This window comes from Dendrobates tinctorius, unplaced genomic scaffold, assembly GCF_039654945.1.
Source record: "Dendrobates tinctorius isolate UK_male_01 unplaced genomic scaffold, ASM3965494v1 ptg000069l, whole genome shotgun sequence".
NCBI classification, from domain to species: domain Eukaryota; kingdom Metazoa; phylum Chordata; class Amphibia; order Anura; family Dendrobatidae; genus Dendrobates; species Dendrobates tinctorius.
In genome coordinates, this window is record NW_027361737.1 from 4,922,243 (window position 1) to 4,943,550 (window position 21,308).

Consider the following 21,308-nt stretch of genomic DNA (forward strand, 5'->3'; position numbering starts at 1 on the left):
AGCCACTTATTAACCTCCCTAATCTCCCGTTGCCTCTCTGGCGTGGCACGTGGTACAGGAAGTATTTCCGAAAATACCACCTTGGAGGTCCTTGCTTTAAGCTTACAGCCTAATTCCCTGAAATCATCTTTAAGGACCTTCCACCTACCTCTAACTTTGTCATTTGTGCCAATGTGCACCATGACCGCTGGATCCTCACCAGCCCCTCCCAGTAATCTGTCAACCCGATCAGCGATGTGTCGGACTCGAGCGCCAGGTAGGCAGCACACCGTTCGACGATCCCTGTCTTTGTGACAGATTGCCCTATCTGTTCCCCTAATAATTGAGTCTCTCACTACCAGAACCTGTCTGGCCTGCTCTCCTATTTCCCCCCTTACTGGAGAAGACACTCCTCCGGCTTTCAGAGGACATGCCTTGCTGCAGCAGTGCTACTCCTGCACTAACACTCCCCTCATCTGCCAACTTTGCAAACTTATTGGGGTGTGCCAGATCAGGACTAGCCTCCCTGGTGCTCTTCCCTCTACCCCGCCTTCTAACTGTCACCCAGCTAGCTGCTTCATTGTCCTGCAGCTCCAACCTAGCATCCCCCCCTCATCTATCCCATTGAGCGTCTGCTCAGTGAGCAGAAGACTCCTTTCCATATTGTCTATGGATCTCAGTGTTGCCAGCTGCACATTTAGATCCAGTATCTGGGCTTCCAAATGCACAACGTGCTCACATCTTGCACAGCAGTATGCACCCTCGACCGGCTGTTCAAGGACTGCATACATGCGGCAAGACGTGCACTGGATGGCATTGGCAATAGTGGAGCACATCCTAATGGGGATTGCACCAGACAATAAGATAAGCAAAAGTAAATAAAAAAAAAAAAAAAAAAGTATTACTATAACAGCAATTCAGTAAGACCTCCCTTGGAAACTCTCTGAATCTAAAGTCACTGAATTTCAAGTCACACACTTACCACAGTTCGCACTTACGCTCAGGTCACACTCAGCTCGTTCACACTCGCTCAGGAAGAAGAATTAAAAGAGTTTTTTTTTTTTTCCCCCTTTCACCAGCACACCACCTTGCTGCTCAATGCACTTCCAAAAGGAGTTGAGCCCCAACCAGCTGCCCTTATAAACCCTTAATTACTGTATGAACTCCCACCCTTAATTAACCCCTTGTGAATATAGTTACACCTCAAGATTTAAATGCAATATAGTTTACCCTTAAAAACACAGATAGTAAAAGAAGAGATTAACCCTGAAGAGAGAAAATATAGGTTAAACAAGCCCCCAAAGTAGTAGCTGCTACGTTTGTTTTAATTAAGGCTGCTGATGTTTCCCAGGCCCGCCTTATCCGCCTACCTATCCATGGGGTCCCTCAGACTAGACGCGTCCTCAAAAGGGATCGTTGTTTTCCTGGCTACTTTTGCCACAGGGACATCAATTTTGGGAACTACCTCCCATTCTTTTATGTCCTCGGGGGTCGAAGGGGAGCCGTCTTTTAAAGTCCCAGGATATCACGAGACGTTTTTCCGCCTCCTCCCATTCCTCTAGGACCATAGCTCGCACATGGTCGTTCACTGGAAATACTACTTTCCTCTGCGCCCTAAGGCCCCCGAACATCATGTCCTGCCTGGACTGAGGTTTCTGGACCTCCTCAATCTGCATTGTGTCTCTGACCTCCTGAACCAGATTGTCTGTATCATCCGAGGAAAAGAGGTATCTTTTCCCATACTCCGGTTCGCTAGTGCCCAGCTCGCCTTCTTCCTGATCCGACTCTGAGGAGTAGGAACCTTCCTCCGAACTAAGCTCGCTTAGCATTGGGGCCTGGACTGGCTGGCTGTGGCTGGGACAAGGTGGCCACAGAAGCCTGGACCTCCTCTCGAATCAGCGATCTCATCTCCGATAGGAGGGACGGCTGTTCGCCTTTCATTACTTTGGCCGTACAAATGTCACACAGCAACTTCTTGTGCTTGCTGGGGAGCTTAACTCTGCATACGGGACACTTATTGGGCTTCCTTGGGTCTTTCTCCGCCTGTTTGGTCGTGGGAATGGGCGCTGTCGGTTGTGCCTTTTCCTGCATAGTGCAAGAGAGGGACAGTCAGGCTCTGATCTGGGCCTTCTGGGTGTCAGTTGGTCTGCGCTATGCGCACTTACCCCATCCGGGTCGATTCTGCCCTGGTTCTCAATCGCTGTTGAGAGCCTCTGCGAGGTCAGGACAGGAGGGTGCTGCCTGCCTCGCTGATACCGCGCTCTGCTCCTTCAGAGCGCCCGCCGGCGGCCTGTATTTTTGGCGCTCTGACGTCACCGGAAGTGCGTCGCGGTCTCTCTGCACACGACTTCCGGTCCCCGCGCTGCTGCCGGCGTCGGAGCGGAGAGCCTCCGCTGCGGAAGGAAGCAGCTCTACCCAGGGGGCTCGTCCTCCCCTGGTCTCTGTGGCTGAGGGACCCCACCCAGGAGGGTTTCAGCGCCGGGGCAGCTTCACAGGAGGAAGGATTGGCAGCGCCACCCGATCTCCCTGGACCCCTCCGGTAAGCAGACTCCTTTTGTGCGTCCCTCCGTGCAGGGACAGGAAGAAAACACTGAGGGAATGGGGGTGGAGACTGTTTTTAACCTCTTGTGTGCTCTTCCTGTCCCTGCAAGGAGGCGAGGGACGTCCTCCCTGGTGCTGTCAGGAGGGACGTCCTGGAAAATGTAATAACTCATTTATATACACACTAGATGGAGACCCGATGCTATTGCATCGGGAAGGCGGTAATGTCACGATGGGGGCAGGCTTTGCAGCATTGAGAATCTCCCCCCCCACGTGCTCATCGACCTATTCACTCTCTCTTCCCCCATGTGCCGACTTCTCCTGTCGGTGCTCTCTTCTTTGACCTGTCTACCCCATGTGCTATCCCCCTTGTCTGCTATCTCTCCTTCCTGTGCTGTGTTCTCCCCTCATGTGCTGTCCCGTTTGAGCTGTCTCCCCCCTGTGCTCTGTCTCTCTCACCCGTGTCTGACCGTGTACAGAACATACCACTGCTCCTAGGCAGGGGAAGAAGCAAATGACAGTACTGACATTACAGCAGGAGATCGCAGAGGATACATTTTGTGAGGTAAAATATTTTTTTTTAAAAACAATCAGTGAAATATTTTACCTCACAAAATGAATCCACTGTGATCCCCTACTGAAATGTCAGTATTGTCTTTTGCTTCCTCCCCTGCCTAGGAGATGTGGTATGCTCCGTGCACGGTCAGACACAGACAATTTTTAAAATGTGTAAAAACCCCATTAATGTGACCGGCTTCCTCTGCCTGTAGACACGTCGCACATCTGCTGCCGGGATCAGCCGAATGATTCACTGCATCTTCGCATAATTCCCGCAGGTGCAGTAAATCAGACCGCCGCCATTTTTGTGCAGACAGATAGCGGCGGTTACATTAAAACTGCGCATGTGCTCCTCCTGTACAAAGATGGCAGCAGTCAGTGAATCATTCTGTGGATCCCGGCGGCAGCGTGTTCGCGACAGTGTTCCGCTGGTGGTACCACGCAAGTGGCTGCGTGTGAGAATGTGTGTGGTGCGACGGTGTTCTGCTGGTGGTACTGTGCAATAGGTTGGTACCAGCAGCAGTTTCCATATTGAGACACCCATCACTTGGGTGTCCCAATATGGCGGTGGGTGAACTTCCTCCGCTTGGAATTCTTGGATACGGTGACATCTGGACAGAACAGGAAATTAAAACACTACAAGGCAATTAAATAGATACACATTGGGTACCGAAAGTATTCAGACCCCTTTAAATTTTTCACTCTTTGTTTCATTGCAGTCATTTGGTAAACTCAAAAAAGTTCATTTTTTTCTCATTAATGTACACTCTGCACCCCATCTTGACTGAAAAAAAAAAAAAATGAAAATGTAGAAATTTTTGCAAATTTATTAAAAAAAAAAAAAAAAAAAAGAAAAACTGAAATATCACATGGTCGTAAGTATTCAGACCCTTTGCTCAGACACTCATATTTAAGTCACATGCAGTCCATTTCTTTGTGATCCTCCCTGAGATGGTTCTACTACTCCATTGGGGTCCAGCTGTGTTTAATTAAACTGATAGGACTTGATTTGTAAAGACACACACCTGTTTATATAAGACCTCACAGTGCATGTCAGACCAAATGATAATCATGAGGTCAAAGGAACTGGCCAAGGAGCTCAGAGACAGAATTGTGGCAAAGCACAGATCTGGCCAAGGTAACAAAAGAATTTCAGCAAGTACTCAAGGTTCCTAAGAACTCAGGGGCCTCCATAATCCTTAAATGGAAGAAGTTTGGGGCCACCAGAAGTATTCCTAGACCTGGCCATCCAGCCAAATGAGCAATTGTGGGAGAAGAGCCTTGGTGAGAGAGGTAAAGAAGAACTCCAAGAACACTGTGGCTGAGCTCCACAGATGCAGAAGGGAAAAGTGAGAAAGTTCCACAAAGTCAACTATTACTGTAGCCCTCCACCAGTTGGGCCTTTATGGCAGAGTAGCACGACAGAAGACTCTCCTCGATGCTAGACATATGAAAGTCCGCACAGAGTTTGCTAAAAAAACACATAGAGGACTCCCAGACTATGAGAAATAAGATTCTCTGGTCTGATGAGACGAATATAGAACTTTTTGGTGATAATTCTAAGCAGTATGTGTGGAGAAAACCAGGCACTGCTCATCACCTGCCCAATACAATCCCAACAGTGAAACATGGTGGTGGCAGCATCATGCTATGGGGGTGTTTTTCAGCTGTAGGGACAGGATGACCAGTTGCAATTGAAGGAAACATGAAAGCGGCCAAGTTCAGAGATATCCTGGATGAAAACCTCTTCCAGAGTGCTCTGGACCTCAGACTTGGCCGAAGGTTCACCTTCCAACAAAACAATGACCCTAAGCACACAGCTAAAATAACAAAGGAGTGGCTTCAGAACAACTCTGTGACTATTATTGACTGGCTCAGCCAGAGCCCTGACCTAAACCCAATTGAGCATCTCTGGAGAGACCTGAAAATGGCTGTCCACCAACATCCACCCTCCAACCTGACGGAACTGGAGAGGATCTGCAAGGAAGAATGGCAGAGGATCCCCAAATACAGGTGTGAAAAACTTGTTGCTTCATTCCCAAGAATACTCATGGCTGTACTAGCTCAAAAGGGTGCTTCTACTCAATACTGAGCAAAGGGTCTGCATACTTATGACCATGGGATATTTCAGTTTTTCTTTTTCAATAAATAACATTTCTACATTTGTTTTATTCCAGTCAAGATGGGGTGCAGAGTGTACATTAATGAGAAAAAAAACAAAAAACTTTTTTTGAATTTACCAAATGGCTGCATTTAAACAAAGAGTGAAAAATTTAAAGGGGTCTGAATACTTTCCGTACCTAGTACGCGTGTATGTACATACACACTTTTTTCGTTATTTCATTTTTCAAAAAAATCAAATTGCAGGGTGAGATCATAAAATTCAAAATATTAGCAAACAATTTTGCATAGTTTGACTTCATAATCAGTAACAATAAGTAGACCCAACACTGAGGAGTTCACATCTTACAATTAAACATGGACAATAACCGGACAGGACAGAAGGAAGAAAGGGGGAGAAGAGCTGAAGAGCAATTCTAGTTGAGCACTTACTACACCACCTACTTTTTGCAACCATGTTGATTAACAGTCTCTTTTTACCCAATATGTGTCCCAAGAGGACCAAACCGTCTCGAAGCGCTCGGTTGTGTTATTTAATAGGGTGCACATCCTAATTCGCATGTGCAACTTGGTATCACAGTCCATGATTAACTTTGCAATGGATAGGAGAAACTGTACAATTTTTTTTATTTTTTTCATATGAGAAACAGAAAGGGTACTAAATGGATAATTCACAAATAGAAATTCACCTTTGCAGGCTCTAATTCTTGTGTTTTGTCATCTTCTTTCAAATCTTCAAATAATTTATCAAATTCAGATTTTAACTAAAATGGAAACAAGTGAAAACATAGATCAGAGAACAAGAAAATAGCCTCTTTCTCTATCCAGTTTACACAAAAAAAAAATCTGGTTTCGTGAACCCAACCATAATGAATTTTTTTTTTTTAAATTAATTACAATATATCCATGATAATTAGATCTATGAAATGGCAGTATATTTAAAAACAAAAAAAACAAATAGCAGATCAGTTTCTGCAAAAAAACCACAGTGTTTTCTTTCCCAACTACTGTATTTTTCTGACTATTGCACCTAGCAAAGTAACATCTTGCTACAAACTTGTGTGCTTTTAGTCAGTAGTGCCAGGCCTTCCCAACTGTGTCATTAACCAGTTCATGACTGGTCCAACCCCTTCTCCTTTCTGTCCAGGCACATTCTGGTTGACTAATCATACATGTGCTTTTAACCCCTTTGAATCGTTATGCCCTTAACCCCTTAGCGACCGCCAATACGCCTTTTAACAGCGGTAATTAAGGGTACTAAAACCACTAAAACTACAACAAATTTTGTGGTTGATTTTCTCTTTTAACACTTGTGAAAATAAAAAAAAATTGGTTCTGAAATAAATTTTTTGCAAAAAAAAGTTATATGTTAATTTTTTCCTTCCACATTGCTTTAGTTCTTGTGAAGCACTTAAAGGGTTAATAAACTTCTTGAATGTGGTTTTGAGCACCTTGAGGGGTCTAGTTTTTAGAATGGTGCCACTTTTGGGTATTTTCTGTCATGTACAACCCTCAAAATGACTTTAAATATGATGTGGTCCCTAAAAAAAATGGTTTAGTAAATTTTGTTGTAAAAATGAGAATTCGCTGGTCAACTTTTAACCCTTAAAACTTTCTAACAAAAAAAAAATTTTGCTTCCAAAATTGTGGTGATGTAAAAGTACATATGTGGGAAATGTTATTTATTAAGAAATTTTTGTGACACATCTCTCTGATTTAAGGGCAAAAAATTTAAAGTTTTAAAATTGCAAGAAATTTTACCACTGACATTAAGTACAATATGTCACGAAAAAACAGAATCAGCGGGATCCATTAAAGCGTTCCAGAGTTATAACCTCATAAAGGGACAGTGGTCAGAATTGTAAAAATTGGCCTGGTGATTAAGCTGCAAACTGGCTCTGTCGCTAAGGGGTTAAATCACAGAGATACAGTATGTCACACAAAATACTTAATAAATAACATTTCCCACGAGTTTACATTACATCAGCACAATTTTGGAACCAAATTTTTTTTGTTAAGAAGTTATAAGGGTTAAAATTAAAATTTTAGGGACCACATCACATTTGAAGTCACTTTGAGGAGACTATATAAGAAAATACCCAAAAGTGACACCATTCTAAAAACTGCACCCCTCAAGGTGCTCAAAACCACATTCAAGAAGTTTATTAACCCTTCAGGTGCTTCACAGGAATTTTTGGAATGTTTAAAAAAAAAAAATTAAAAAAAAAAATGAACATTTAACTTTTTTTTCGCAAAAAAATTACTTCAGATCCAAATATTTTTATTTTCCCAGGGGTAACAGGAGAAATTGGACTGCAAAAGTTATTGTACAATTTGTCCTGAGTACACTGATACCCCATATACAATATGCAGGTAAACCACTGTTTGGGCTCACGGCAGAGCTCGAAGGGAAGGAGCGCCGTTTGACTTTTTCAATGCAGAATTGGCTGGAATTGACAGCGGACACCATGTCGCGTTTGGAGAGGCCCTGATGTGCCTAAACAGTGGAAACCCCCCAACAAGTGACAACATTTTGGAAACTAGACCCCTTAAGGAACTTATCTAGATGTGTGGTGAGCACTTTGAGCCCCCCCAAGTGCTTCACAGAAGTTTATAACGTAGAGCCGTAAAAATAAAAAATCATTTTTTTCCACAAAAATGATCTTTTCGCCCCCAATTTTTTATTTTCCCAAGAGTAACCGAAGAAATTGGACCCCAAGAGTTATTGTGCAATTTGTCCCGAGTACCACATATGTGGGGATAAACCACTGTTTGGGCACATGGCAGAGCTCAGAAGGGAAGGAGCGCCAGATTTTACTGTTATGGTTTGCAGGTGCCATGACCCACTGGGAGAGCCCATGAGGTGACAAAACAGCAGAACACCCCATAAGTGACCCCATTTTACGTACTATACCGCTCAATGAATTCATTTAGGGTAGGGGTGCAGTGGTCATATTGACACGATGGGTGTGTCACAGAATTTTTTACCATTGGGCAGCCATGCAGAGAGACTCCAGAGGAACGGAGCGCTATTTGCCTATTCAAGTGAATGGGTCTGTGCATGTCAGCGTGTTTCCACGGACCGTGAGCCCATGTACAAAACACGCTGACATGTCCATTATTTTAATGTCAGCACGGGCCACAAAACATCCAGCACACGTGCATACGCATAACACACATGGATGTCATCCATGTGACACGCATCGGCAGCGGGGAAGAAGCGTTACAGTAAGCGCTGTTCCCCAGCGCCAGATGCTGAACAGGGGAGAATAATAATAGCCGTGTTCAGCACCCGGCGCCGGGGAACAGCGCTTACTGTAACGCTTCTTCCCTGGTGCCCGACCATGTGTTACTGATGCGGCACACACATGCCACAAGTATTACACACCAACATCTCCGGTACCGGAAATATCACGACACGTGAAAAAGACGTTATAGCGGGTTTTTATGTTTGGCAGCTGTCACACACTAAAAGACACTTTTTATTGCAAAAAATAGTTTTTGCAGCACCATATTTTGAGAGCTATAATTTTTCCATATTTTGGCCCACAGTCGCAGCACCATATTTTGAGAGCTATAATTTTTCCATATTTTGGCCCACACAGTCATGTGAGGTCTTGTTTTTTGCAGGACGAGTTGACGTTTTTATTGGTACCATTTTCGGGCACATGACGTTTTTTGATCGCTTTTTATTTCGATGTTTGTGAGGCAGAATGAACAAAAACCAGCAATTAATGAATTTCATTTGGGGGGGTGCATTTATACCATTCCGCGTGTGGTATAAGTGATAAAACGGTTATATTCTTCGAGTCAGTAGGATTACAGCGATACCTCATTTATATCATATTTTTATGTTTTGGCGCTTTTATACAATAAAACTATTTTATATAAAAAATAATTTTTTTGCATCGCTTTATTCTGAGAGCTGTAACTTTTTTATTTTTCTGGTGATGGAGCTATATGGCGGCTTGTTTTTTTGCAAGATAAGATGACATTTTCAGCGGTATCATGTTTATTTAGATCCGTCATTTTGATTGTGTGTTATTCCACTTTTTGTTCGGCAGTATGATGACAAAAGCATTGTTTTTTGCCTTGTTTTTGTTTATGGTGTTCACTAAAGGGGTTAACTAGAGGGACAGTTTTATAGGTCGGGTCATTACAGATGCAGCAATACCAAATGTGTACTTTTATTTTTTAGATTTTTTTTTCATTGAAATAGTGATAGAATAAATATTGTTTTTTATTATTTTTTTAAAAGTATTTTTACAATTATTTAAAAAAATTTTTACTTTATTCTAACTTTTACACTTTGTCCCACTCATTTTTCGCAGGCTGATTGCTTCTATAGCATGCAGATGAAGCAGCATCTGCATGCCATAGAAGCTGTCAGCGCTGCACTTGCTGCACACTGACCTGAGAGACTTCCTGACATGCACGGCACATGACAGTAAGTTTCTTAGCTCTGGTAACTTGGATGTCATCATGACAACATCGGGTTAACATGGCAGCGATCGGGACCCCGCAGGGTCTCCGATCCAAAGGTAGAGGGGCTGTCAGCCCTCTGCCTGCCCCGGGAATGCTGCGATCGTGTTCGTTCACAGTATTCCAGGGGTTAAAGTGCCGGGAGCGGTCTGCGACCACTCCTTGCACTTAGTGCCAGGTGTCAGCTGTGAGAATCAACTGACACCAGGCCGTGCACCCCCACCCCGTGTGCGCAGCTGATCTCCGAGACGTACTATTCCGTCCATGGTCAGACAGGCCCAGGACACATGGACAGAATAGTACGTCTGATGTCAGAAAGGAGTGATCAGCTCTAAACAATTTTCTTGTTCAGATACTCGTTAATTTTTGCTTTTTTCTATTTTGCCAGAAATGTCACTTAATGATTACATTTGCCCCCTCAATATTGGCAAAAAGGACTAGAAAAATAGGAAATATCTCTCTATTTTCTCAGCATAAATTTAAAGCGCATTCAATGATAAAGACTAAATGGTCTACAAAAAGGTATAAGATGCTACTGCATAGGTAGATTGATAAAACATAACTTTTAATTATAGTAATATCTAATAGGCCGCCTGGCTATAACAGGACAAATATTCATAAAAGATATTTATACATTTTATATTCCTATAAAAAATCCCTAATGTTGACACAAATTGCTAAACACGACCTGGAGCTTCCTATTACACCGGAAAACCAGCCTGAAATAATAGGCATCCTGACCCCACATTCCTCCCCATACACCACCGGGCTCCATGTGCATTCTGCCCTCCATATCTCTCCCCAAGGCCCGTGTGCATCCTGCCCTCCACATCGCTCCCCATACACTGCCCTCCACATCCCTCCCCATACGCCACCGGGGCCCATCTACATCCAGCCCTCCATATCCTTCCCTATACACTACCAGGGCCTGTCTGCATACTGCCCTCCACATCCCTCCCCATACACCACCGGGGTCTGTTTGCATCCTGTCTTCCATATCCCTCCTTATACACCACCGGGGCCTGTCGGCATCCTGCCCTTCACATCCTTCCCCATACGCCACCGAGGCCCATCTGCATCCAGCCCTCCATATCCTTCCCTATACACTACCAGAGCCTGTCTGCATACTGCCCTCTACACCCCTCTCCATACACCACGGGGACTGTTTGCATCCTGTCTTCCATATCTCTCCCCACACATCACCGAGGGGGCCGTCTGCATTCTGTCCTCCGTATCCCTCCCCGTACACCACCGGGGTCTGTTTGCATTCAGTCCTCCATATCCCTCCCCCGTACACCACCGGGGTCTGTTTGCATTCTGTCCTCTAGATCCCTCCCCATACATCCCCAGGGGCCGTCTGCATTCTGACTTCCGCATCTCACCCCATAAACAACTGGGGTCCATCTGCATTCTGGATCTCACCCCATAAACCACTGACGTCTTCCACATCCCACCCCATACACCACCAGGGCCACATCCCTCCCCCATACACCACTGGGGTCTGTTTGCATTCTGTCCTCTAGATCCCTCCCCATACATCCCCAGGGACCGTCTGCATTCTGACTTCCGCATCTCACCCCATAAACCACTGGGGTCCATCTGCATTCTGGATCTCACCCCATAAACCACTGACGTCTTCCACATCCCACCCCATACACCACCGGGGCCTGCATCAGGCAGTATATTTGTATTGTTACCATGCATTGACTGGAAAGATGTATATCTTTCTACCGTGTTAGCCAGTTGATAGAATAAGAGAAAAAAAGAATGGATCTACTTGTGGCCAAACATTTTTGTATGCCTGATCACAGCACCATAGACATGAAATTACTTGTAAGGTAATTTCAAATATCAGAGAGAAATAAGGGTCTGGGAGTATAAACTCATGACAACCTTTGACACACTAAGAGCAGGAATGATTGTGTCGCATGGATTTATGTCTTTTTACATCAATTAAGGAATTTGCTCCTCATATCTTTTGGGGGCATCACAACAGAGAACCAGACCCCAATCAGAGGACAATAAAACAATCACACATGTTATCTATGAATTGTTCCAATATTTGTGGCCATAACTATCACTCTCCCATAATGACAGTTATGCTTCACGTGACTTGTCTTATCTATTGCATTATTTCTGTGCTTTGTTGTGTATAAAAATGTGATTCTTCAGATTTTGTATTAGTCTATGCCTGATGAAGCGACCCGAGTAGTCTCGAAAGCTTGCAATTTGTTACAATCTTTTCAGTTAGCCATTAAAAGGTATCAACCACTGAGGACTCTCAATTCTTAATATTCATGTATTGACTGAAAATTAAATTGATTCATCAGCATCAGGTTAAGTGACACGCACATGGATGTTACCTACCTCCTTAGACATATTTCCCTTGAATATATATATGTGTACATATGTGGAAAAGTGATGAGTTACGATCTTGGGACAAGCCCTTTGAATGGAAAGCATGCAATACAGACCTGCTCGACTGTCATCTGTACAGCTGGAAGAGAAGCACTGAAACTGGATCCAGAAGCTTCACCTAATTAAGAAGAAAAAAAAAGAAAACATGAAGCCATGTGAGAAGCATGACAATATGTGCATTCAGGCAGATCATCATACATGTAGTTGACTGCAGTCCCTGTCCCTGTACTGGGGTGTCATTGCTGCAGCATGAGGGGGAGACGTCAACACATATTTTTCTACACATTCCTTTGTCCGTGCAAATTTTACATGTCAAACAACTGAATGAACAAAAAAATTTGTATTACACTATGATTTAGTTATTAGGATATTAATCATTTTACACACAATCTGATCAGCAAGGATGATTTAAGATACGTTCATATGGAGCATATTTGCTGCTCATTTTGTCACTGAAAGTTCTTTAATTGACTCATTCATCTGAAACAAGTCGCTTTGGCCAAATTAACAACTTTATGTGATAGAATGTTTTCAAACTGAATGCATAACATGGGAATCCACACTACAGCCTGTTTCACACGTCAAAGTCTCTGGTACGTGTAGTGACAGTAGTTTTCACACGTTCCACAGACACACACGTAGACCCATTTAAGTGAATGTATCTGTGCACATCAGTGTTTCTACGGACTGTGTTTCTGTGGGCAAAACAATCTGACGTCTGTTTTTTTAACCGGATGGGATGCCATCAGTGTGACACATCCCGGCGTCTGAGAAGCAGCGGTACAGTAAGCGCTGTTCCCCATCGCCTAAGACCGCTATCCTCATTCTTCCCTGCTCTGCCAGCACTCAGCGTGAGAGCAGGGAAGAATGATGAGTTACTGTATATTCAAGAGATAACAATGACAGCAGTCGGCTCCCATTAGCCTACACCTACTGCCGCTAATAAAAGTGACAATAGGCAGCGGCTGATGGGAGTATTCATCACTGACCACCTGTGCTATAAATTAATCCGGCGTGGGTTCCCCTGTATTTTCTATAACCAGCCAGGCAAAACTTACTGGTGGCTGAAACCCACAGCAGTCAGCTTTAGCAAGGCTGGTCATGATGAATAGAGGGGTCCCCAAGCTGCTTTTTTTTTTTTAATTATCTATTCTATTATTTCTAAACACTGTTTTTCAGTGATTCCTTTGTATCCCCGTCCATACTGCACCAACACACACAAATGATACATCATTTGAAAGGTAAACTTGCACCCTTCAGCAAGAAAATAGCCAGACAAACCACATATCCATGATTTGATCACAAAATACAGTTTAAACATTAATTTTCATAAACCTGCAGAGAGACACAATGATCTGAAGGTGGCACCTCAACCGGAAAACATTTTTTGGCCTCTACCTATCAAAACAATTTATTGTATTACCAATCTACATTTATAAATACCTGTGTGTTCATCAGCTCATGAAATACATTTACATTTAACCAGCTTGCTTTTTCTGAAATTGCCTGCGCCCCCCGACGACAAATATGCAAAAATTTCGCACGGGCGAAGCTAGTTTAAAGATATAATTATTCTAATTAAAAAAAAAAAACGGCATGTGTCCACCGCATTTTTGACAACCTGCCTTGCTAAAACTGACAGCTGGGGGCTGGCATTCTCAAGCTGGTAAGGAGTCATTGCTATTGACAACTTTTTGTATCCTTCCCCTGAAAAGCTATGTTGAATAATCTTTGTTTTCAGATCATTTGAGAGTTGTTTTGAGGAGCCCATGATGCCACTCTTCATAGGAGAATCAAATAGGAGAACTACTTGCAAGTGGCCACCTTAAATACCTTTTCTCATGATTTGATACACCTGGCTATGAAGTTCAAAGCTCAATGAGGTTACAAAACCAATTTAGTGCTTCAGGAAGTCAGTAAAAAGTAGTTAGGAGTGTTCAAATCCAAAAAATGATAAGGGTGCCCATACTTTTGCACGGGTCAAATTTTGTTTAAATGCAGATTGCACATTTTCTGTTAGTACAATAAACCTCATTTGAATCCAGAAATATAACTGAGTCGATCAGTTATTAGATATATGAAACTGAAATAGCTGTTGCCAAAACCAAAATGGTTATAAAGAAAAAAGGTTAACATTAATAGGGGTGCCCAAACTTTAACATATGACTGTATCATTATCTCAATTCTGGGTAACAAATATTACTACTCTTGTCCTTGTGTGATCTATACTTTGATGCACTTTGTGCTGTTGATATTTTGCAGAGACTTTTAGGTTAATAGCCACAGGGAAGTGCTAATATTGAGATCAATACCTTGCTGCGCATGGAGATTTAATTTGATTTGCATACTTACCTTTTTTGTTTCACCATATCAGAACCTACCAATTATTTACTTTATACTTACAATACGATAGCCTGGGTCTCAAATCAAATATTGTCTATAGGTCATTTTACCATATATTAATTATTAGACAAGGCCCATCACCATATTTTGGTGGTTGTGTGCACAGTCATGTGTTTGACTTAATGGTTTTTAAATTGTTGCTAGTAGTATGCATTAACCCCTTAACGACCAAGCCATTTTGTAGGTTAAAGACCAGACCTTAATTTTGAAATCGGACCACTGTCACTTTATGTGGTTATAACTCTGGAACGCTTCAACGGATCCCGCTGATTCTGACATTGTTTTTTCGTGACATATTGTACTTCATGTTAGTGGTAAAATTTCTTCGATATGACTTGCATTTATGAAAAAAATGGAAATATGGCGAACATTTTTAATTTTGCAATTTTCAAATTTTTATGCCCTTAAAAATCAGAGAGAGATGTCACAAAAAATAGTTAATAAATAACATTTCCCGCATGTCTGCTTTACATCAGCACAATTTTGGAACCAAAATTTTTTTCTTAAGAAGTTATAAGGGTTAAAAGTTGACCAGCAATTTCTCATTTTTTCCAACAAAATTTACAAAACCATTTTTTTTAGGGACCACCACACATTTGAAGTGAGTTTGGGGGTCAATACAGTTGTAGCCAAAAGTATTGACACCCCTGCAATTCTGTCAGATAATGCTCAGTTTCTTCCTGAAAATGATTGCAATCACAAATTCTTTGGTATTATTATCTTCATATAATTTGTCTTAAATGAAAAAACACAAAAGAGAATGAAGCAAAAAGCAAAACATTGATCATTTCACACAAAACTCCAAAAATGGGCCAGACAAAAGTATTGGCACCCTCAGCCTAATACTTGGTTGCACAACCTTTAGCCAAAATAACTGCGACCAACCGCTTCCGGTAACCATCAATGAGTTTCTTACAATGCTCTGCTGGAATTTTAGACCATTCTTCTTTGGCAAACTGCTCCAGGTCCCTGATATTAAAAGGGTGCCTTCTCCAAATTGCCATTTTTAGATCTCTCCACAGGTGTTCTATGGGATTCAGGTCTGGACTCATTGCTGGCCACCTTAGAAGTCTCCAGTGCTTTCTCTCAAACCATTTTCTAGTGCTTTTTGAAGTGTGTTTTGGGTCATTGTCCTGCTGGAAGACCCATGACCTCTGAGGGAGACCCAGCTTTCTCACACTGGGCCCTACATTATGCTGAAAAATTTGTTGGTAGTCTTTAGACTTCATAATGCCATGCACACGGTCAAGCAGTCCAGTGCCAGAGGTAGCAAAGCAACCCCATCAGGGAACCTCCGCCATGTTTGACTGTAGGGACCGTGTTCTTTTCTTTGAATGCCTCTTTTTTTTCCTCCTGTAAACTCTATGTTGATGCCTTTGCCCAAAAAGCTCTACTTTTGTCTCATCTGACCAGAGAACATTCTTCCAAAACGTTTTAGACTTTTTCAGGTAAGTTTTGGCAAACTCCAGCCTGGCTTTTTTATGTCTCGAGGTAAGAAGTGGGGTCTTCCTGGGTCTCCTACCACGCAGTCCCTTTTCATTCAGAAGCCGACGGATAGTACGGGTTGACACTGTTGTACCCTCGGACTGCAGGGCAGCTTGAACTTGTTTGGATGTTAGTCGAGGTTCTTTATCCAACATCCGCACAATCTTGCGTTGAAATCTCTTGTCAATTTTTCTTTTCCATCCACCTCTAGGGAGGTTAGCCACAGTGCCATGGGCTTTAAACTTTTTGATGACACTGCGCATGGTAGACACAGGAACATTCAGGTCTTTGGAGATGGACTTGTAGCCTTGAGATTGCTCATGCTTCCTCACAATTTGGTTTCTCAAGTCCTCAGACAGTTCTTTGGTCTTCTTTCTTTTCTCCATGCTCAATGTGGTACACACAAGGACACAGGACAGAGGTTGAGTCAACTTTAATCCATGTCAACTGGCTGCAAGTGTGATTTAGTTATTGCTAACACCTGTTAGGTGCCACAGGTAAGTTATAGGTGCTGCTATTTACACAAATTAGAGAAGCATTACATGATTTTTCGAACAGTGTCAATACTTTTGTCCAGCCTCTTTTTTATGTTGGTGTGGAATTATATCCAATTTGGCTTTAGGACAATTCTTTTTGTGTTTTTTGATTTAAGACAAATTAAATAAAGATAATACCAAAGAATGTGTGTTTGCAATCATTTTCAGGAAGAAACTGAGTATTATCTGACAGAATTGCAGGGGTGTCAATACTTTTGGCCACAACTGTATAACAGAAAATACACAAAAGTGACACCATTCTAAAAACTGCACCCATCATGGTGTTCAAAACCACATTCAAGAAGTTTATTAACAGTTTAGCTACTTAACAAGAATTGAAGCAATGTGGAAGGAAAAAAATGAACTTTTTTTCCCCAAAATTTTTGTTTGGACACAATTTTTTTTTATTTTGGCAAGGGTATCAGGAGAAAAATGAACCACAATATTTGTTGTGCAATTTCTCCTGAGTACATGTGTGGAGGAAGACCAATCTTTAGGCGCACGGCAGTGCTCAGAAGGGAAGGAGCATCATTTGAGATTTTGAATGTCAAATTGGCTGGAATCGAGAGCAGACGCCATGTCGCGTTTGGTGAGCCCCTGATGTACCTAAACAGTGGAAACCCCCCACAAGTGACCCCATTTTAGAAACTAGACCCCCCTAGGAACTTATCTAAATGTGTGCTGAGCACTTTGAACCCCCAAGGGCTTCACAGAAGGTTATAACGTAGAGCCGTAAAATTGAAAAATCATATTTTTTCCACAAAAATGATCTTTTCATCCCCAATTTTTATTTACACAAGGGTAACAGGAGAAATAGGACCCCAACAGTTGTGATGAAATTTGTCCTGAGTATGCTGATAACCCATATGTGGGGTGGATCCACTGTTTGGGCGCATGGCAGAGCTCAGAAGGGAAGGAGCGCCGTTTTGGAATGCAGACTTTGATGGAATGTTCTGCGGGCGTCATGTTGCGTTTGCAGAGCCCCTGATGTGCCAAAACAGTAAACCCCCAACAAGTGACCTCATTTTGGAAACTAGACCCCACATTGAGCTTATCTAGATGTGTGGTGAGCACTTTGAACCCCCAAGTGCTTCACAGAAGTTTATAACGCAGAGCTGTGAAAATTAAAAAATATTTTTATCCACAAAAATGATCTTTAAAGAGCTATAATTTTTCCATATTTCGGCCGACAGTCATGTGCGGGCTTGATTTTTGCGGAAAGAGCTGACATTTTTATTGGTACCATTTTCGGGCACAACGTTTTTGATCACTTTCTATTCTGATTTTTCTGTTCATTTTTTGAATGAACAAAAACCAGCAATTTAGGAATGCTTATTTTCCCCCTCCGTGTTCCGCGTGTGGTAAAATTAGTATGGCAGCTTTATTCTTCAGGTCACTACGATTACAGCGATACATCATTTATATGATTTTTTATGATTTGGTGATTTTTTTCTTTTCTACACAAAAACTTTTATAGACAAAATAATTATTTTTGCATCACTTTATTCTGCAAGCTATAACTTTTTATTATTTTTTCGCTGATGATGCTGTATGGCGGCTCGTTTTTTGCAGGACAAGATGATGTTTTCAGCGGTACCATGTTTATTTATATCCATCTTTTTGATCGCGTTATTGCACTTTTTCCAAGCGGTATGATGATACCGCTTGGCAAAAGTAAAATTTGCTACTTTTTTGTGTTTTTTTTATGGCGTTCACTGAAGGGGTTAACTAGGGTGACAGTTTTATAGATGGGATTTTTACGCACGTGGCGATACCAAACATGTGTATTTTTTTTTTTTTACATAAAAATGTAATTTTTAGGGTATTTTTTAGGGAATTTTTTTATTTTAAACCTTTTTTGTTTACATTTTTTAAAAAAAAATGTTTGTTTTTTTTACCTTGTCCCTTCATGGGACCTTTACTTTCACTGTAGGTATAATACATTACAATGCTCCAGCATTGTAATGTATTATACCTATGCTGAAAGCTGCTGACACCATGCTGTGAGCATGGTCTCACTAGCTTTCCGTAGGTAAATGACCCGGAGGTTGTCATGACACCTCCGGGTCATCATGGCACAGGTCGGGCCACACGATTACATCGCGGGGACACCGAACTGAGGCAAAGGGAGCCCCCTACCCTCTGCCTCCCTCTCTGAACGCTGCGATCGCGCTCGATCGCAGCAGTGAGGGGGTTAGCAGCCAGGGGAGGTGGGGGCTCCCCCCTAGCACTCCTAGCCACTGCAGCGCTGATCTCCTTGCACTGATATCGGGCAGGAGATGCTGAGATTTCAGCCTCTCCTGCTCATCACTGCTGTGTTTGGTCTGTCAGATTGACTGACCAATCACAGCGCTGTGGGTGAAGGGACCGACTGCAAGGGTCTCTGCCCCCCTTGCTGTGCCTCTCAGCTGTCAGACAGCTGTCGGCACTGAACTGAAACTGCGTGTTTACACGCAGTGACATTTCAAAGGCAGGACGTGCAGAGTCCGTCATGGTGCGGGAAGTTACCTCCTGCCATGACGGACTCTGCACGTCCATAGACATTAAGGGGTTAATAAAATCATTTTGAACATTTCATCCTGGTGATCCCTTTTTGTATAGCATGATCTTTTTCCTTTACTCTTTGCATATTGTCCCTGCATGCTATAGGTGATCCCGAACTTGCCCACAGTCCTCTCTGTCCTTCCTTTATGTTATCACTTGAATACAACTCTCATCATTTTCCCCTGCTTTCGCTGATTACCGGAAGAGTCGGGGAGAAGGAAGAGAGCAGTCTTCAGCACCCGACGACGGGAAACAGCACTTACTGTACCGCTCCTTCCCTAACGCCCGTTCGTGTGGTACTGATGCAGCACATGGGTGGCACAGGGTTGACACAAGTGTGCCGCAAGTATTACACACACGGACACTAACATCTCCGGTACCGAAAATATCAGAACATGTGAAACCAGCCTAATAACTAGATTTGAAAAAAAAAAATTATCTTTAGCAAGTTTCAACGAGAAATACAAATGCAAACACAAGGCACTAATTGTGCAGGATATAGCAGGTCAACAAGACCACATGGAAATAACAATAAACATTATCATCAGAACATTTAAATGGAAGGTGCCACCAGTTTTCTTGTAGGTTTTTTTTGTGAACTTAAGCTTAAAATAGTAATTAAAATGCATTAATGCAATGTTTGCAAACATGTCTATATGAGAAATATATTTTTTTACAAATATATATATTTACCACTAGGGGGAGCATTTTCCATTTTAGTCCTCAAGCAGCTATAAGGAGATTTTTGTGTACTCACTGTAAAATCTCTCCCTCTTAGCCTTTAATTGGGGGACACAGAACCGTGGGTGTTATGCTGCTGTCCACTAGGAAGCGACACTATGCATAATCTGAAAAAGATTAACTTTGGCTCCTCCTCTGCAGTATACACCCCTGATGGCATCAGCCTTCTCCAATTTTGTGCAAAAGCATTAGGAGGAACGTAACACAAACAACATAACCATGCCTGTAAGAAGGCCACTATGTACGAGCTCAAAGAACAATATGAGAACTCAACTAACAACGGCCCGTAAGGGCAACAGGGTGGGAGCTGTGTCCCCCAATTAAAGGCTAAGAGAAAGAGATTTTACGGTGAGTATTCAAAAATCTCCTTTACTCTGTCGCCTAATTGGGGGACACAGAACCGTGGGACGTCGCAAAGCAGTCCCTGGGTGGGAAGCAGTGGACGAATATTGTGCTGACAGTCCCCTAGATTTGGGGTACTGCTGCCTGCAGGACCCGTCTACCCAGGCTCGCATCCGCTGAGGACTGAGTATGCACTCTGTAGTGTTCTGTAAATGTGTGCAGGCTAGTCCAAGTGGCTACCTTACACACTTGATGTGCCGAGGCTTGATGCCGAATGGCCCAAGAGGCTCCTACCGCCCGCGTAGAGTGCCGTGAAACCGTCCGGAAGAGGAGAATTGACAAGTCGGTAAGCCTCTTGTATGGTGGACTTGATCCACCTAGCAAGGGTGGCTTTGGAAGCCGGTAGACCCTTGCGAACGCCTTCTGGAAGAAGGAAAAAAGTGCTTCCGGAAGGGAGCAGTCCTAGACACGTAAACACGCAATGCCCTGACAAGGTCAAGCGTATGCAGAGCCTTCTCCACTCTATGAACAGGAACCGGGCAAAGAGATGGTAGTGAGATTTCCTCATTGAGGTGGAAGCTGGACACAACCTTCGGAAGGAAGGATGGGACTGTACGGAGAACCACCTTGTCCTGATGGAAAACCAGAAAAGGGTTATCTGCAGGAAAGTGCTGAAAGTTCGGACACCCTGCGTAGCGAGGTGATTGCCACCAGAAAGACCACCTTCTGTGACAGAAGGCGGAGTGAGACCCCCTTAAGGGGTTCGAAAGGAGGTGTCTGCAGTGCTGTCAAGACCAGGTTGAGGTCCCACGTCTCCAATGGATGCTTGTAGGGGGGAACCAAACGGGAAACCCCTTGGAGAAAAGTCCTCACTTGCGGCTTATTAGCAATACGCCTCTGAAAGAGCACTGAAAGCGCTGACACTTGGCTCTTAAGCAAGCCCAGGGATAGCCTGGCGTCCAGGCCCGACTGAAGGAAACCGAGGATCTTTGGAAGAGAGTAGGGAAGTGGGACCTGTCCTCGAGATTCGCACCATGTGAACAAAGCCTTCCAGGTACGATAGTAAATCCTGGCTGAAGCTGGCTTTCGAGCCCTGATCATGGTTTTAACGACGTCCGTCGAAAAACCTGCATGGGTCAAAACCCAGGTCTCAATGGC

General features: G+C 43.1%; 1 protein-coding gene across 1 annotated transcript in view; it reads right to left on the minus strand.

Moving 5' to 3' along the window:
• HLTF (helicase like transcription factor) overlaps positions 1-21,308 on the minus strand; it is a 202,678-nt gene that overhangs the window by 137,060 nt on the left and 44,310 nt on the right. Inside the window, exons 5-6 of the mRNA XM_073581064.1 lie at positions 12,156-12,217; positions 5,889-5,963 (exon numbers count right to left, since the gene is read on the minus strand). Of these exons, the coding sequence (XP_073437165.1) occupies positions 5,889-5,963; positions 12,156-12,217 (137 nt within the window). The remainder of the gene's footprint in view (positions 1-5,888; positions 5,964-12,155; positions 12,218-21,308) is intronic.